At 40.7% G+C, this 20,092-nt stretch overlaps 1 protein-coding gene across 2 annotated transcripts in view; it reads left to right on the top strand.

The window, feature by feature from the left end:
* Positions 1-20,092, top strand: part of Aplf (aprataxin and PNKP like factor) — a 48,764-nt gene that overhangs the window by 19,466 nt on the left and 9,206 nt on the right. Inside the window, exons 7-8 of one of the 2 annotated variants that reach the window (XM_031382467.1) lie at positions 8,118-8,473; positions 13,212-13,337. In XM_031382467.1, the coding sequence (XP_031238327.1) occupies positions 8,118-8,473; positions 13,212-13,337 (482 nt within the window). The remainder of the gene's footprint in view (positions 1-8,117; positions 8,474-13,211; positions 13,338-20,092) is intronic. The other variant, XM_031382468.1, reaches the window with a different exon arrangement.

The raw sequence follows: 20,092 nt of genomic DNA, 5'->3' as shown, positions 1-20,092 counted from the left end.
CCGTACTGAGACCTACTCTCCGTGTGCAGTAGATTTACAGGTGCTTGCCTGGTTGAGTCTGCACTCATGAGTGGGTTAAAGTTGCTAAACAGATTGCAGGAGTGGGTTACTCCTCTTGCCCTGCTGCCACACGAGGACACAGGGCTCATCTTCTGTCTTGTCAGAGTGTGTTTGTCCCCTCTTCCCTTCTGCCCTAAGATGGCAGAGTAGGAAATCCCACATTAGATGCCAGCAACTTTTCATGGCCTTCCCAGAACCCAGAACTAAGAGAAGATATTTTTGTCACCTATAAATGACCTCGTCTGATTAAGGCAATATAATTTCTTTTACACCGTCTAATTAGAACTGCCACAGGCAGCAGAAGGAAACACAACCAAAACACCTGTTTCAAAATAGTATCACTAAATTATTAGTTATTGCTACTGTTATCAAAGCAAGCCTAACACCTTACCACTTAGCACAATGTCTTATTATTTCTTACAAAATCTGAGTTGTCTGGGCTCAGTTGGACACTTCTTTTATGACATATTTTTGATAATAGCAGTGGCTAGAGCATCCTAAGTGACTTTGCTCACAAGAACAGTGCCTCTGCAAGGACTGATGGGATAGCTGAGAGCTGGCTGGGCCTCCCTCCACTTACCATTAGACAGTTGAGATTTAAATACCTTTATCTGACATCTGGATCCCAAGAGGGTAAAGTTAAGAACTGCCAGATGAGAATCCTGCTGAAGAGGTGGAGGAAGGATTATAGAAGTCGGGGGGGGGGGTCAAGGACATTACAGGAAAATCCACAGAATCAACTAACCTGGGCTCATAGGGGCTCACAGAGACTGAACCTTGGAGCTTGCATGGGACTGACCTAGGCCCTCTGCACATTTGTAACAGTAGTGCAGCTTGGTCTACTTGTGGGACTACAAACAGTATCAGCAGGGTCTCTCTCTTTCTCTCTCTCTTACATACATACACACACACACACACACACACACACACACACACACACATTTTAATTCAACTAAAAAATCAGCTTAACCATTTGTCCCATCAGAGGGTTCTAGGATGAAGTTTAAACATATTATGACAAGATATGTATCTTTGGATATATTGAGAGAAATTTTAGTCAAATGCTTTTATGAAACCAGCATTTTCTTCCTGCTGTATTTCTCTTTCATGGCCAGAAAGCTTATAAAATGAATTAACATACTGTGTTTTTAAAAAAGAAAAAGGTTGCCAGATCATTTAAGGCCAAGTACTAGAATTGGTATATTGTCATTTGTACTGAATGTTTTGGTCCTAGAAAGTCACAAGGTCCCAGGTGGATGACAGGGTAACTATAAGTTGGAAAGCAAGAGAGTAAAAATACACCCTCAGAATCTCTAATTCCAAAGTAAAAAATTTAAGCACCTCAAAGTCTGAGACTTTCTCAACTCACTTAGGTCTTGGATAGTTTCAGACTTTGTTGCTCAACTATAAATCTTTACAAGGACTCCAAACTCCAAGCCTCAGAAATCTTTTTTTTTTAAACTTTTATTGCATTATGATGAGAAAAGTTACATGATTTCAATTTATCTGAATTTGTTAACATTTAAAAACATATTTTAATTAAATAGAATTGAATCACATTCTTGTTCCCCTTTTGTACCACCACTCCTCCCAGAGACCCCATTCAATACTTACAATATCTTTTTTGTCATATTTCTTAAAATTTATAAAATATAACAATAAAAATAAGTATTATAATAGTTGTTTGATATAAAACAACAATCAGTTTAACAGTCTTATGTAGATGCTCATCTACAGCAATAGTGAAAATACATTTTTCTCAATATAAATTTTAAATAACTCCAAACATATTAGCTGTATACTTAAAAATAGTACATCACTGCTAGTATTTTCTTAAATGAACATGAATATATAAAGTCTTTTTGTTTGTTTTATATTTAGTAGAGTTTAAAATCTTGGCTCTTACTGTGGTACAAGCCCAAAATAAGAACAATTTTTAGACATTGGGTTTCATTGTAATAAGGCTGTATTTCAATGACCCTCACATCACCAAAAGATTGTACCTCCATCGTAGCTAAGGTGAGAGTTGATAGTTCTGCTGCACCAAGAAGCCTCAGAAATCTTAAGCGTTTCTGGCCCTAAGCATTTTGGATAAGGGACTACCAGTCAGCTATTGCCCTTAGAAATTTGGATAGAAGGAAGGGCCAGTGGGAACCTTCACAGGAGGAGGGGCTGAAAATGTATTGGCCACTGACCCTTTTAGTCTCTAGGGAGAGACTGGAAGAGACAAAGTGAAGTCTCTGAGACTGGGAAGGGAAATGGTGGTCATGGTGACATGATGAAGAAACACAGACTTTGAACCACTTGGGGACAGCAAGGCATCTGATTGGAAGAGTATCTGAGAAGCAAAGCTTCCATGCTTGATGTCTGAACACTGGGTGTGGGGAAAGGAGGAGGGCTAAGACAGGCTCCAGGTTTCCAGCAGGGATTGTAGGTAACATATTAGAGACACTATGGTCGAGAATCAGAGGTCGGATTTCAGGTGTGGCGTCTTCAGTTTCAGGGAAGAGACTTCCCAGGAAGAGATACTTAGCTAGTGTTTGAACCACCAGTCTAAGACTTGTGTAGGAAATGGAATTTTCCACTGTTCTCCTGGGAATGTTAATGGATACAGGACTTTTAGGGGAATGTATCGGCATGGTCATTCCTGCCAAGAGCAGCTTGGAAACAACAAATCACCTTGCTGAATTTATGTCAGAGGGAAGGTCTTTATTCTACTACTTGCAATCCATTGAAATCAGATGGGTGAGGGGCAGGAAAGTGCTTCCTAGACAAGCTGATAAACTATTTTAATGGTCTTACGAGTATATTATTATCTTCCTCAAAGGACCACTAGCCTCATGATCTCTGGAGTCTCAGACACTCACCTTTACTTTGTAGGTGATCTTTCTACTGTTCCCGTGACTTTCTAGCCTTTAACCTGTCTATCAAATCATAAGTGAGTGGTGGCGGATGCTAGTAGATCTGAAGCTCTCGGTCTCCTCCTTGCTGTAGGTGCACCTTACATTTCTCCTGTCCCCTTACCCGCCAGGTCAGTGTGTTCCTCAATCCCAGGAGCTTTGGAATTGGCACAGATCAAATTTATGTATCAGCCAACTTAAAAATTACTGTGTGTAATGGGTTTTGGGATCATTTATGAATAATTGAAATCAAGAATGTTAGATTCTTGAATGCCAAGGATGCTATATATTAATATTGCATAGAGTTCCATAAAGAACATTATGATTTCCAACTTTTATGTCTTCTTTGATTTTTTTTTTTTTTGGTTGGGGGTAGTGGTGTCTTAGGCCTCTACATAATCTTGGCTACCCTGGAACTCACTCTGTAGACCAGGATGGCCTCAAACTCATAGAGATCTGTCTGTCTTTGCCTCAAAAGTGCTGGATTAAAGGCATACACCACCATGCCCAGCTGTCTCTATTATTTGAAATCCACTAATTTATAGTATTGATGTCTGTGATTTTTATGTTTCTTTCTCTCTAAGAAAGTGAGCATGTGATGCATGTTCCTTGTGAGGAACTAAAGGTTAATTTCTAATGAAACAGATTCTTGTGTATGTTCCTTGGAACTACAGAGAGTTGGACTATGATGTCATACATTTCATTCTCTGACTTTCACTTATAAATAGCAGAATAATATAGGCTTATTGAATATCTTATTATTTAAATTAGTCATATAATTGCATATATTATTGCAAATAGAATATCATAAGCATATTTATTAAAGATGAAAACTTCCATTTGACTCACCCTTCAGTCCCATTGTTGTACTGATTTTTGTAGCTGCACAACTTCCTCACCTGGATTTATACAGGCAAACACATGCACATATAAAGATGCTGTATTTATTTTCAACATGGCCTTTCTCTGTAACTCAACTTGGCTCATGTGTTGATCCTTCTACCACAACCTCCCAAATACTTTGATGACAGGTATGTGTGACTGCACTTGGCTATGAGAATTTTTTTTTCCAAGACAGGGTTTCTCTGCATAGCCCTGGCTGTCCTAGAACTCACTCTGTAGACCAGGCTGGCCTTGAACTCAGAAATCCACCTGCCTCTGCCTCCCAAGTGCTGGGGTTAAAAGCATGCGCCACCACTGTCCAGCGAGAATTTTTTTTATTTAATTTTTTTGAAAGTTGCATGCTTGAATACTATATTTACATAATTTCTACTCTCTCTCCCCACTTGCATTTAAGTTTATGACCCCTTCATCTTCAATTACTGTTAAAAGCACATGCATACACACAACCTAGATTTAGGGGTGCTTGTATGTACATGTGTTTAAGCTTCCTCCTGGGACTGGATGACCTGTCAGAGGACTCATCCCTGGTGAAAACTGATTCCCCTTCTCAGCAGCAGTTGGTTGCCCATAGCTCGTCATAGGGGTGGGGTCTTGTTAAGTTTTTCTTTTATCTATGTTGGCATATCAAATGGTCTCATTTAGGCAACTGTATTGTTGAGGTTTGGTGGGTACAGCTTCCCTGTTATGTCTAGTAGACATTGTCTTGTGGCGGTATTAGGGTCCTCTGCCTCTTACAGTTTTTCTGCCCCATCTTCCATGACTTCCCTGAGCCTTAGGTGTAGGAGTCCAGTCTGGGCAACCAACCCACTGTCACTTGTCTGCGTTCTGACTGATTGTGGATCTCTGCAACAGTCATTACCTGCTGCAAAATGTTTGATGGGGTGTGATGGTGTGAGAGGTGACTTAAAACATGAAACACCAGCATAGAATGATGCTGTTCTCTAGTTAAAAAACAGCCTTAGAGGGGCTAGAAAGGTGCCTCAGTGGGTAAGAACGCTTACTCGGAAAGCGTGAGAATCCAAGTTTAAATCTCCAGCACGCACATGAGAAGCCAGCACGCACATGAGAAGCCAGCACACACATGAGAAGCCAGCACGCACATGAGAAGCCAGCACGCACATGAGAAGCCAGGCGCAGTTTCCCTTGCCTGTCACCCCAACATTGGAGGGAAGGGATGGGCAGACCCTGAGAGTTCTCTTACTTAGCCAAAAAGGCAGATTTTGGATCCAGGGAGATCCTATTTTGAGCTAGTGGTGTGAAGAGTAAGAGGGAAAGACGTCAGAGGTCTTGCTCTGGCCTCTGCATGTGTATATGTGGACATGCATGCACCGCCCTCACAGACACATCAATAAAATAAATAAAACCACCTTTTAAAAGTAAGCCTGTCAGACCACCATTAGTTTAACAACTCCAGAATGTTTTATTGAAAGGATGTATTCTAATTTATTTTATCATTTTCCAATGTGTCTTTTTGTTCTGAAATAAATTGTGTAAGATGTTGAATGGGATTGCTTCTCCCCTCCCCCAACCCCAACTTCTGCTGGAACCACAGTATCCCATGTTAGGAAGGAACCCTAGTGGTGAGAACCAGCCCTTTCCCATGGGCATGAGGAGCTTGTACACCTCCAAGCTTGTACAAAGATCCCTGAGAAGCTGGGCCCTTTAAGGCACAAGAGCGCAGTGCTTCTGAGAATCGCTTCCTTCCTTTCTAAGGATGGAGAATGACTTGCAGAGTCTAAAAATGCCAGAGGAACAGTAATCTTACAAGTTCTGGGCTATTTGCTCAGTTACCAGACTCACTGACTCGCTTGCTGAGCAGGAATAAAGGAAACGGGAGGCGGGGGAGAACTGTCAAGAGGGTTGGAATTGGGGTGTGGTGGGGAAACTTGGAAATAGAGTGTATGGTGTAGAGGGATGTAGCATAAAGATGCCACTATCCAAGGGTGAGTTACAAGAAGTAGCCAACTGACTGTTTTCAGTAGATTATCTGCAGAGCCATGATAAGACCCACACTCCATCAAGAGTGTGATTAGCCAGTATGAGTAATATTTTGAAGTTACAGTTCCTTTTAAAAATATTGAAACATTTAAACAATTAGTCCAAAAGAAGTCATGTGACTAATATGTTAAGAAATTTGAAATGTTAGCAATCTATTAGTACAGAATCAGCTCTTGCCAGATGGCAGCCACCAGCTGCAAACCCTTACTTAGAAATGGGGGTGAGCGCTCATGTATGCTTGGTGTGTGCTCAGCACACCTTTTTTTTTTTTTTAGATTTATTTATTATTTATTTATTACAAGTACACTGTAGCTGTCTTCAGACGCACAAGAAGAGGGCGTTAGATCTCATTATGAGTGGTTGTGAGCCACCATGCGATTGCTGGGATTTGAACTCATGACCTTTGGAAGAGCAATCGGTGCTCTTACCCACTGAGCCATCTCACCAGCCCGCTCAGCACACCTTTGACAAGGCTTGCGAGGAGACTTGTGTTAAATGAGCAGTGTGTCTGCTCTACAGGAACTGGAGTACTTACGTGGTCATTTTTTAAGACTAGTTTTGCTCATTATGCTGGTGGGCAGAACAAATTATAAAGGCATACAGTGGTGATTAGACTATCTCCTTGGTTCAGTGTACCTTTTTTGTCAATATTTTTAATTTTCGAGAATTTTGTGTGAGTATAATACTGATCACAATTACTCCCCCTTCCAACTCCTCCAGGATGCCCTGTACTCTTCTCAAATTCATGTTCTTCTCTTTTCCCATGTTATTATTTATTATAATATAACCTAGTGTATCCAGTTAGCGTTGCCTGTACACACATGGGCAAAGTGCTAACCATTAGGATGTGTGCTATCAGGAAAGCACATCCCTACAGAAAAGTGACTCCCTCAGTAAGCCGTCTCCACCCTGGAGCTCCTCAGCTAGGTAGGACCTTATAAGCTAGATGGTATCAGGGATGCTGACCAGTGCAGTCAGTCTTGTGCAGGCAGCCATGACGTGAGAGTTCATGAGTGTGTGCACCTGCCGTGTCCAGAAGACCCTGTTTCACAGTAGTCCTCTCCGTCCTCACATTCTTCCCACCCTCTCTTCTGCAGCGTTCCCTGAGCCTTGGGCATAGTTGGATTGTAGATGTCTCACCAGAGGGTGAGATCTCGGTCACTTATTCTCCACCCTCTGCCCAGCTGTACTTAGTTGTCTGGGAAGAGAAGCCTCTTTGATGAGAAGAGCAGTAATGTGTAGGCACAAGGATCAATATTATAAAGCAGTTGTGTATTTTATCCATTTAACAAGGTGGTGGTCAGTGGCTCTCTAGGCTAACCTGACACTTTTATCAGATCATGTCAAAGGAAAGTCGCTTGCTTTCTGCAGCTTGTGGTAGCATTCCCTCATACCGATTCATCTGTAGATGTGAGCCAGTTTTGTCATTCTGCCCTGTGAAGAATACCATGGCTTAGAAAGAAGTTCTAAGGTCATTTTAAAGAAATTAGAAGGACAGTGGCATGTAAGAGCTTTTGAGTGACGGTGAACTATAGAATATCTTCCTGTAACTAGGTGATGGTGGTGTATGCCTTTAATCCCAGCATTGGGAGGCAGAGGCGGGCGCATGTCTGTGAGGTCCAAGCTAGCCTGGTCTACATAGCGAGTTTCAGGATAGCCAGGGCTACATAGTTAAGAGCCTGTCTCAGAAAATAAGAAAAAGAGCAAAACCAAAACAGCAGGAAAAAGAAACAGAGCTTCTTCTCAAGTTTCCTTTGTGTGTTTTCTGGCTGTTTTTACTAAATATCTGACATAGTTGTAAAGGTTCATTATAGCTGTAAATTGATATTGTAAGAACTACAAATTGTTAAGTTTCTAAACTAAAAACAGAAAATGGTATCTTTAGTAACTTTAAAATAAGCATAAAATTTTAAGCTTTTTTGTTTCATAAAACTTATATTTTTGTCCTCTTAAACTTTAACATATATATATATATGTATATACATATATACATATATATATATATATATATATACATATATATATATATATTTAAAGCTAGCCTTTTTTTCTTTTTGGTTTTTGAGGCAGAGTTTCTCTGTGTAACCTTGGGTGTCCAGGAACTCTCTCTGTAGAGCACACTGACCTTGAACTCAGAAATCCACCTGCCTCTGCCTCCCAGTTGCTGGGATTAAAGACATGCGCTACCACTGTCCGGCGTTTGCCTTTTTTTTTTTTTTTTTTTTTAATGGTACCTTTTCTGTATTTCTTTCACAGGCTGTTCCAGAATCATCGTCTTCAATCACAGTAAGTGACCCAGATGTGGATATTGTGAAGACAAATAAACAGAGGGAAGCAACTGTAATAGAGGAGCTTGGTGAGGTCTCTAAACGTAAAGCCGTCACCAAACCAACCACAGACGAAGAGGGCGAGACAGTGAGTCATCCCGAGAGTCCCGCAAGTGTCCAAAGCAAGTCATTTCCCGAGAAATCTCAAGGATGCCGTCCTGAGTCCAGCTCTGCTCCCTCCAGTCCTGATGCTTCGCACGCAGACGCAGCTGATTCAGTGCTAGGCTGTTCAGAAGAAAACAAGGTCGGGAGGACGCCCTGCATGTACGGGGCCAACTGCTACAGGTAAGGAGGACCTGCAGGCGGCGCTTCAGCGCATTGTGCTATACTGTTCCATATGGCGTGTATTAAAAACCTAATGAGCCATTGCTTTACGGTCAGGTGCTTTGCTACGTTTCTAGTGAGTCGTGCTTTCCCACTGTGCATTCTGATAAGTCCTGCCAGAAGCTTTTAGGATGCAATGGGGACTTAAATGTTTTATGTGTAGACATGCTGACTAATGCAAGGGCCTGAATACTGGGGAATCCAGACTTAAATACCTCCTTACTTAATATCTTAATTTTAAAGAGATGCTTTTGGAAATAATTATTGTACTTGTCTACTAGGGTAATTTTAGATTGGGTTTAGGCTTTGTATTGTATATAATTATTTTCTTCACATTTTTGTATAAAATAGAAATTTTTCTACCTTGAAAATTAGGAAAATGAGATTTTTATGAATCCATATTTCATGCATTCAAATCATAATCTTAGTTTGAGAGTGCAGCATAGTCTGTTAAGGTTTATGGCAGCATAATGACTCAGGATGCTAGTTGGTCTGTTTCCATTTTTTGCTGTCCTGCCTGTCAAGCTGTGTCTGTGCTGTACATGTATGTGCATGGTGCTGTGCATGTGTGTGCACACAGTGCTATACATGTGTGTACACAGTTTCTGTTCACCATGGATTCTGTTCATTTCTCATTCTCATTCTCCTCTTTAAAACATATTGTCATTTTAGCATCAGAGTAGCTATATTTTTCACTTTCAACTGTTTTGAGTTTTAGATTTATACATGATATTGTCTGTGGGATGTCCTTATGCCTAGATTATTATGTGAAAATCTACAACAGGTTATAAACCATCTCTCACTTTGAATTTTGAAAAGTCCTGTTTTGCGTTTCTGTTAGTTGGCTAAAGTACCCTTAATGGAACACCACAGACTGTTGTCTTAAAGAGAGTTGCCTTCTCTACGTTCTGGACATGAGAAGTGTTAGGTTCCAGAGCTTTCCTCAAAGCCCGGGTTCTCTCCTTACCATCATTGATGGTGGCTGCTTCCTCTGTGCCTTTTCTCTGCAGGGTGTCCTCTGGTGTCTCGTCCTCACCAAGGAAGGGTGTGATCTCACGAGCCTTAATTATCTCTCTCATAGGTACAGTGGAGATTACCACTTCCAATACAGGAGTTTTGATGGGGCACAAATGAATAGCAGGATTCAACCCTGTCATTTCCTTTTGTTAAAAGGGATCAATATTTTATCAAATAAAAATTTATTTACTTATACTTTATAATAGTCTGTTAGTTTTAATCACTCTTAACTTTAGGCAGTAACTAACTTTTCATAGTTTTGAAATAAATAATGCCTGAAATTTGTTTAAATCAAAATGTTTGTATTTGTAACAAACAGGAGTAACGTTTATCTAAATGCATATACTTATAAACAAGGGAGGAGAATGACATTTTGAATTTGAGATACACATCCACACACCCATACATATACACATGTATATACATATATATATAAAACTATTGCAAAAATCTACCTGTTCTCCAGCCTTGGTGTTACTGCTGTAAACTCTCCCATCAAATGGATAATATCCCGTCTTCATTTTCTAAATTTACATTCCTCTGTTTTTGTTTTAATTTTTAAAATTGATATACAAAGTAATGTTTTTTTAAATATTCGCATATATTTTATTATAATTTATTGTAATTTATTATAATCTATCCCCTCTGATGTCTTCTATGCTCCTTTTTGTTTTTTGAGACAAGTTCTCCCTATATATGGTCTGGCTGTCCTGGAACTTGCTGTGTAGGCCAGGCTGGCCTCCAACTCACAGAAATCCTCCTGCCTCTGACTCTGAGTCCTGGACTTAAAGGTGTGCACCGCCATGCCCGGCTGTCCATGCAGCTCCTGCTCTTACCCAAACTTGCTGATTCCTTCCCTTCCCACATAACCCCTTCCTGCTCTCCTCTCACCGTCATCTCACAGTCACCCTTGCTCTTTCCCTTCCCTTGGAGACCCAGCTCCCTCTTCAGCCTCTTTGTAGTTTAATGACCTCTAACTGCCCCCTGCACCCCCAGTATAGGTTTCACATCCAAGAAAAGTGTAGTATTTGTCCATCTCTGTCTGGCTCATTTCCCATAACCTGATGATTTACAGTTCCATTCGTTTCCCTGCAAATGCTATGATATTTAGAATGTGATTCTTATAAGTATGCAGTAGAGTCTCTAGAGACCACAGAACATTATTGTTGTTGATGATCAAATGCAGAAACAAGGAGGAAAAGCCAGTTGCTTTTCCTTAAGCATGCATTACATCCTCATGAATTTTATATTGGCACTTAAAGAGTACATAAGGGCCAATGGGATGACTCAGTGGCCATGCTAGATAATTCTTCTTTTTGTCATTGTCGTCGTCGTCATCATCATCATCATCATCATCATCATCATCATCATCATCATCATCATCAATTTATTAATTTTGTCAACTTGACACAAGCTAGAGTCATCTGAGAGGAGGGAAACTCAATTGAAAAAGAATGCCTCCATGAAGTTGGACTGTGGGCAAGACTGTGGGACATTTTCTTGATTGATGTATGTGTGAAAGCCCAGCACATTGTGGACAGTGTCAACTCTGGGCAGGTGGTCCTGAGTTGTAGAAAAAAGCAGGCTGAGCAAGCCTTGAAGAGTGAGCAAGCCAGTAAGCAACATTCCTCCATGGTCTCTGCTTCAGATCCTGCCTCTAGGTTCCTGTCCTGACTTCCTTCCATGATGAAGTGTGACCTTCTTAGGTTGTGAGTGGAAGTAAACCCATTTTTCCCCAAGTTACTTTTGGTCACAGTGTTTTATCACAGCAATAGAAATCAAACTAAGACAGTGGGTAAAGGCACTTGCCACCAAACCTTATGACCTGAGTTGGGTCCCTAAAACACACATAGTCTAGGGAAAGAGTGAGCTCCCCACCCCCATATAGATGAATAACTAAATGCAAAGAAGATTTTTTAAAGATGTTAAGATGTTATTTATAATACGTGAACAATATTTTCATTGTTATTTTAAATAATTAAGTGTACTTTTCTTATTTCTTGTTGTGTGTAGCTTTTGCTACCCTGTCTAAGCTCTGGGAATGGATGGCACTACCAGCCCCCACCCAGGTAATATTGGATCTGTAGATGAAAAACACAGACACACACAGTTGTTCAATTTCAATTAGCCTTTTTGGAAATTGATGGGTACTACTTATCTCCCACCTGGAGAAGCATGCTCTTATCAATACTCTTAGCTCTGCACCTCTCCACCTGCCATCAGCTTTAGTTGCTCAGTTACATTTAGTCACTGCTCAACATCTCCAACTGCCTGCCTGTAGAAGTGGCCTGTGGCCATTCCATCTGAGATCTCACATGGCTTCTTGGCTTTTCTCTCTCTGAAGCATTGTAAACTCTCTCTTCTTTCTCTCTCCTACATCTGTCTCTTCCTGTGGGGACCTGGAAGTCCCACCTACTCCTTCCACCTAGCAATTGGCCCATGGCTTCTTTAGTGATAGATCAAGAACCACTTAGGGAACAGGACCTTAGCATCAGCACCACTCCTACAGTTTCTCATTTTAAATTTCTGCCAGAGTAAACCCCCACATAAGCAGAAGGCACTCAAACTCTAATAATACATTTTAAGAGCATAAGAAAAGCCTGAAACAAAGAGTTTGAAAAATGTTTTCAGAAGACAGGATAGTGGGGGCTGGCAAGATGGCTCAGCGGGTAAGGGCACCGATTGCTCTTCCAGAGGTCCTGAGTTCAAATCCCAGCAACCACATGGTGACTCACAACCACCTGTAATGAGATCTGTCGCCATCTTCTGGTGTGTCTGAAGACAGCTACAATGTACTTACATAATAATAAATAAATCTTTAAAAAAAAAAAAAGAAGACAGGATAGTATATTTTGTGTAGTCAAGAGTTTAGAGATCAGAAACATGAGTTTTCTCGGATGCTGCAATGTTTTCATCTTTGCAAAGGATGCAGAAACCTTTTAAGGCTGTAGCTGCTTCTGTTTGCTGTACCCCTACATGAACAGTATGATGCTCACAGTCGACCTTTTGTACATGTCACTGGTCACATGACACCGAGAGTCCTGTGCTGACTCACTGTCACTGTTCAGGATGCGGAGGGACCTGGGAAAATGAAGCCCCCAAATGAAGTGGACCAAAGTCTCAAGCAGTAGGCAACTTTATTCAGAACCCCAGGCAATTTATACTGTGGGGGTTAAGAAAGGTCACAGGAGTAAAGTTCTTGTGAGTTCAAGCTGAATACAATTACAAGAACTGTCTGCACACGTGGCAAAAACATGTTTTTCCAAAGAGGTGTATAAAAGGATAGTTTAACATTTAATTGACTAGCAGCAGCAAGCAATAATGAATAATTTGAAGTAAACTCATTCTTATCTGCTACACCTAGGAGGAGTATGGAACCATCCTCCAAGATCAGTTCTGTGTTTTGAATAAACTGAAGTCACAAGACTCTTGATTTCTCAAGAGTGTTCTTATAAGCACCCAGAATTGTCTTCACACAACTGAATTCCCAGACAGTCTTCTAACAATCAGATGTCAAGTTGGTGGACAGCATGCCATGGGGATGTCACCTATGTTTATGTCACCAACATAGGCATTTGGTTTCTTTCTGGAATGACCTGCTGGTTGGTTTCACTCTACTGTCATTGCAAACCCATAGCTTCCTATTGTTCTTCCTCTGACAGTATGTTTATCATCCTCACAGGAAGAATCCTTTCCATTTTCAACACTTCAGCCACCCTGGTGATAGTGATTATGGAGATGTACATGGCACAGATGAAGGGGTAACTGGTGACAGGCCCGAGTGTCCCTATGGGATGTCTTGTTACAGGTAAGGAGCCTGAGCCATGTGGCCAGGTCCCTAAATGCTTAGCCAGGTCAGACGGCCTAACTGGAGCCCCCATCTCGAGCCTGCAGCATAGTTTTCATTAAGTTTATGTAGAACACAGATTCTCTATCATATAATTCTAAATTGTTATTAATCTTATAAGTGCCTAAAGCTTTTCTATATTTCTGTCTAAAACACAATCAGGCTAATTTATAAGACATCCCAATACATGCTGTATGAAGACTCTCACATATGATATGTAAGTCTATTGGGGATGTTATACCTGTCTGCTTCTGTCTGCTTCCTCAACTTCTACTAATTCACTCTTCTTACCAGCACCCAGAACTGAGGCATAGCTGAAGAACATGGGAGCCTTCCTTCCCTTTGCACGTCCACGCTGTCGCTTCCTCCTCAGGCTGAGTAGATCTCTCCACACCACAGTCTTTCTTTACTAGAATGTCTCCCCAGCCAGGCAGCAAGCAGTTACATTAACAGAAAGGATTCTTGGTATTTTGAAACCTTGTTTATAAGGTGAATGAACTTAAACTTAACTGAAGTACAAAATAAAGTAATCCCAAACCTAAAGAACTATAATGCAGACCGCAATTTTGTTTTTTTAGGTAATTTTGAGTATAGATTACAGACTGGATCTGCTGGCTACCATAAAGTTGATGCAAATGGCCTGTCTTTATTGAGCACAGCAGGGATACTTAAGTGTGTATTCTGCAAAAGCTCCAAGTTAGTTTCTGTGGTGATTTGATTGTGTATTGTGTTTTTCAGATTTTCCACATCCTTACTGATTTTATTCTGTTGTTTTTGTTACTAGAAAAAAATTTAAATCTCTTAATTTGTATGTTTGTATTTTCAACTTAATCCTGTCAGTTTTTTCTACTCTCAAAAACTTAAGAAACTCACTGGAAAAGCCATAAAAATGGAAATTTAAATCAGCCTCTTCCACATTGGTGATATTTAGGCACTTTTCAGAGCTTCTGTGGGTGAGGTTATTTACCCAATTCCATGTTTTGCAAGTTCATTTTTGGTGTGTAGAAAAGATACTCTCTTGATGTTGATTTTATGGCTTGCTGCTTTGTTAAGACTTTCCATTGTAAATCTCCTGGTGGAGTAGTAGGGTCTCTTAAAGAGAGGAGCATGTCACTGACACAGAGGGATGATTTAAAAAGAGGACCATCTTGCTTACACAGAGGGATAGTTTAAAGAGAGGACCACGTGCACAGAGGAATAGTTTGATTTCTTCCTCTCCCATTTGTATGCCTTTTATTTCTTTCTCTTGCCTTATTACTCTGAGATTTCACACATCATGAATAAGAGTTGGGAGTGAACAGCCTTTCTTGTGTCTGACATAACAAGGGGGACAAGATGAACATTTGTTAGTGACCTATTCTTTCATTTTTATAAGTTTGAAATTTTTAAAATAATAACTAAAAGTCCCCAGGTACCCAGCAGTGGTTTCTAGAGTGAAGATGGGTCTCTGGTGTATATTCCTGCTCTGCTGCTCCTTCCCCCATGCCCACACTGACTGACCTTCTACCGAGCACTGAGTTTACAAGTCAGTAACTTGCACCAGCGTGTTCAGTAGGGAAGGCATTGATGACTGAAGCTTTCCCGTTTGCAGCTCCCTGAAGCACAGGGCAGTTGTTCATTTTTCAAGCTTAGAGTTTCCGTTCAAGCAGGAGGTCAGACTTGGGTTAATGGCCCCGCACACAGTCTTGTGCAGACGCTTTGCTCCAGTCTTCACACCTGTTGAGTTATGACCTAATTAGCTGTACACTTGCACTCCTGCGCCGCTCGCTGCTCACCCACAGGAAAAGACAGGAAGAAAGAGGTGCCAGGAAGAAGTTTCAGACACCTGGCCCCGGGCTGCCCTGCAGCAAGTAGTCTGACTGATGCTGGACCTGCCAACGACAGAGCCTCCCACCCACCAAGCTGCAGCTTCAGCCGTGTGTGGTGTGGGCTCTGTGGGTACTCTTCCTCAGTCTGGGAGACTGAAGCTTAGCTTGTGGGAAGTGTTTGCCAGGATCTGATGGGACACCCCGCCCCTGTGTTAGTCTTCACCCTCTTTTCAGTAGTAATGTTCCCACCATAGACTCTTTACTTTCCTGGAGAGTCTGTAGAGAATGTTTGATGGTAGAGGAGTTTTTAAAATGAAATTTAAGTTGCTCTTGAGTGGGCAGGTAGATCTATTGTGCTTTTTTTTTTTTAAACTTTGTGTTGTTCAATATGCTAGTCCAATTACCAATAATTTAACTAAATTAACAAAAAAGCAAGTATATTCAAAATCCAATTTCTCAGTTCCAGTGTCCACATGCGGTCACTGTTTAATGTGCTGGATAGCACACAGAGGTTGTTACAGAGATTTTAGGGATGTCAGTTACTATGTTACAGAGATTTTAGGGATGTCAGTTACTATGACTCTTAAATTCTGTCAAGAAAATAGGTCTGTCATTACAACTTACATGTAATGACATTGCATTTTTCTAAATCTCATAACTTAAAGTTATATTTTTATAATAACTTCCTATTGCCTGGAATAAAGAAAATTCCTGGAACAAATACAAAGTAATAGGTAATGCTAAAACCGAAGAAACAATTATTTATAAATCAGGTGGTTCCACATAATTAGAAATTATTTGCTTTACTCAGTAGTGTCAGAGGCACAGAAGAGAAAAAACATAATACTTTAAAAGTATAATTTTATTATGGAATATTTTAACAAAGTATACATGGTCTTAGCTGATAAAAAAAGAAAGGTGCTTTTACACTGGTGCTGTAATTTATAAATAGAAGCTTTAATCATCTGCTAATTATGAATCTCTTAAATCCAGTTTTTAATTTGTCTTCCCTCTCTCTATACTGTCATTTCTTGAGTTCAAAAGCACTAACCCTGGCGTGGGATGCACATTCAGTAAATACTGTAATGAAAAGGCAAATACTACTGGGCAGAGTAGCACATGCCTGCAATCCCAGCAGCCAAAGAGCAGGAGGACTAGGGGTCCCAGGGAAACCTGGGATATGTAGCAAGAACCATTATAGATGCTTTCAGTGTTTCTTCTGTTAATTATAAGGAACCTATGAAAAGATATCAATGGACAGTTCTTCCTCAGGGCATGGCTAACAGTTCCACTTTATGTCAAAAGTTTGCAGTACAAGCCATTGAGCCCATGAGACGGCAATGGCAAATGATATGTATCTCTCACTACACATATGATGTCTTATTAGCAGGAAAAAATCCTCAGGATTTACTTTTATGCTATAGGGATTTACAACATGCCTTAACTGATAAAGGACTGCAAATAACTCCAGAAATGGTACAAACTCAGGATCCTTATAAATATTTGGGCTTTAGACGTACAGATCAAGCTATTTTTCCCCAGAAGATAGATATTCACAGGGACAGTTTAAAAACCTTAAAATGATTTTCAAAAATTGTTAGGTGATATCAATTGGCTTTGCCCCTATTTAAAGCTTACTACAGGGGAATTGAAATCTTTATTTGATATATTTTTTTAAAGATTTTATTTTTATTTATTTTATGTGTATGCATACACTGTAGCTGTACAGATGGCCATGTGTGTGGCTGCTGTTGATCTCAGGACCTCTGCCAGCCCCACTCGCTCCGGCCAGCTCACTTGGGCCCCACTGGCTTCAGTCCTGCTTGCTCCGTTGTAATTTACTGCAGCTTTCTTCAAACGCACCAGAAGATGTCCGATCTCATTATGGGTGGTTGTGAGCCACCATGTGGTTGCTGGGATCCGGACTCAGGGCCTTCCGAAGAGCAGTCAGTGCTCATACCCACTAAGCCATCTCGCCAGCCGTATTTGATATTCTTAAAGGGAGTTCTGATCCTACCTCCCCTAGATCTTTGACTTCAGAAGGATTTCTGGCCTTCCAGCAAGTAGAAAGAGCCATTGGAAAACAATTTGTTACTTATATAGATTATTCTTTACCCTTACATTTGTTGATTTTTTACACAATTCATGTGCCTGCAGCATTGTTGTGGCAAAGAGCTCCTCTTATGTAGATACATTTAAGGATATCTCCTAAATGTAATATCCTACCATATCATGAGGCAGTGGCCCATATGATGGTACTTGGAAGGAAGCAGGTGCTGACTTATTTTGGCAAGGAGCCAGACATCATTATTTAGCCTTTTACTGTAGATCAGGATGCCTGGCTGAAACAGCATAGTACAGATTGGTTGCTTGCTCAAATAGGATTTGAAGGAACTATAGATAATCATTATCCTTAAGATAGGTTGATAAAATTTTTAAATGTACATAAGGTAATATTTCCTAATATGACATCTTTATAGCCTTTGTGTAATGCTCTTTTGATTTTTACTGATGGCTCCTCTAAAGGACGAGCTGGGTATCTTATGAATAATCAACAGGTAGTCATAGAGACTCCTGGCCTCTCAGCTCAGTTAGCAGAACTGACTGCGGTATTAAATGTTTTTAAGACTGTGAATGACACTTTTAATCTTTTTACTGATAGTTTATATGTGGCCCAGTCTGTTCCTTTATTAGAAATATGTGGTACATTTAATTTTAATACGGCAGTAGGGTCTCTGTTTTCACAATTGCAAAATGTCATTCTTGCTTGAAAAAAATCCCTTTATATCGGTCATATATGAGCTCATTCTGGTCTTCCTGGACATTTAGCTGCAGGCATGATTGCATTGACAGAGCTGTAATAGAAGAAGCCTTAGTTTCAGATCCTGTTGTATTGGCTAGGTGCAATCATGACAAATTTCATCTTTCTAGCCATACCTTAAGGCTCTGACATAAGATTACCAAGGAGCAGACAAGAATGATTGTAAAACAATGCCCTAACTGCCTTACATTATCTCCAGTTCTGCATTTATGTCACTCATTATGCAGAATTTGGAAAGTGAAATATATACATGTTTGTATTGACACTTGTTCAGGATTCCTTTTTGCTTCTCTACATACAGGAGAAGGCTCTAGAATCATTGTTTACAAGCCTTTAATGCTATGGGATTACCTAAAGTAATTAAGACAGATAACGGACCAGCCTGTACTGGCAAAAATTTTATATCATTTTGTAAAGTATTTGGTATTGAGCATAAAACTGGAATTCTTATAAGCCAATGGGACAAGGAATTGTTGAACGTGCACACTGCACTCTGAAAAATTGGCTTGTAAAAACAAAAAGAGAGGGATTATATCTTCCTATGTCACCAAAGCACATCTTGCTTTTGTCTTATTTGTTTTAAATTTTTTTGCAGACTGATACTAAAGGTCAGTCTGCTGCAGATTGCCACTGGCATCCACTCGCATCCAGTTCTTATGCCATGGTGAAATGGCAAGATCCACTTACTAACACGTGGAATGGTCCAGACCCCGTTTTAATATGGGGAAGAGGTTCCATTTGTGTCTTCTCAGAAAAAGAAGACAGAGCGCGATGGCTGCCTGAAAGATTTGGTTCATCAAGTGGATGCAGGTCCAGAGTCCTTTTAGTAAACATGTTTCCATCTAAAATAATGGCTAAAAATTTTTTATCCAGCAAAATAGCCTCCAGTAATTTCCTGAGAGTTAACTGTTCCTTTGTGATTCTCAGAGCCACTTCCCCCATGCCTGGAGGCCAGACCTTGAGTCTGAGTGTTGCTGATTTGCAACTGAATTGAGTGTCTGGGACATCCTCACAGATAATGTTAATCTTGTTGCTTTTAAACTCTTGACTTTGTATTTTAAGAAGGGCAGTTACCAACATGCAGGCGCGACTTCAGAAAAGCTCAGATGTGACAGTTATTCATTGTGATGAAGAAAAGCATTAAGTGCGCAGGGCGGTGGTGGCATACGCCTTTAATCCCAGCACTTGGGAGGCAGAGGCAGGCGGATTTCTGAGTTTGAGGCCAGCCTGGTCTACAGAGTGAGTTCCAGGACAGCCAGGACTATACAGAGAAACCCTGTCTCGAAAAACAAACAAACAAACAAACAAACAAAAAAGGCATTAAGTGCATATTGTGGCTTTTGTCTGTATGGTGTGCTATGAGGGCCTGCAGTCAAAGACATATTACTGTATCTATGCCTCTCATCAACCTAAGACAGAGTCATGTGCCAAGAGGCCATGTTTATTAATAATAAACACTGAAAGGCCCTGTTTGTGCAAATAAGCACAAACAAGCTGCATGTGATTTCTGTCACAGGTAAGAGAGAGATCAGTATATCCAGTCCTAAGACAGACAGGGCCGCCAGCCACCATAAATTCCCAGGCAGGACTATGGTGCATAAGTATATCTTATGCCCCAGTTCAGCTAATTTTTAATAAATAAAAAGGGAGGAACTCCCCCAGCCTCAAGTGGGCTGAACCAGACCTTATCCTTGCCACAAGCAGCTAGCCCACCTAGGGTGGAGTCTTTCGCTTTAGGTGAGATTGTTCAGCCAAGTCTGCAACTTCCCTAAAGGAGCCACGCCCTGTTGAGCTGCTTCACCTGCCTTCCAGACAGAACAAGATGCTAATTAGGCCACAAGATCCTGGCTTACTGGGGGATGGGTTCCCTGCCTATATATTCTCAGACTCTGAAATACACATTGGACCTTGATTGGAACCTTTTGACTTGGTGTAGTTATTTCTCTCACAATCCGATTCCCCTTTTTTCCCCAGGCCCCTGCCTCTCTTTCAGGAACCCAGTTTGCATAGCTGGTGGTAGTGATGGTGGTGGTGATGGTGGTGGTGGTGGTGGTAGTGATGGTGGTGGTGGTGGTGGTAGTGATGGT

Source organism: Mastomys coucha, unplaced genomic scaffold, assembly GCF_008632895.1.
Source record: "Mastomys coucha isolate ucsf_1 unplaced genomic scaffold, UCSF_Mcou_1 pScaffold20, whole genome shotgun sequence".
Classification (NCBI taxonomy): domain Eukaryota; kingdom Metazoa; phylum Chordata; class Mammalia; order Rodentia; family Muridae; genus Mastomys; species Mastomys coucha.
The sequence above is the reverse complement of the archived record's forward strand: the minus strand, read 5'-3'. Positions and strand labels throughout refer to the sequence as shown.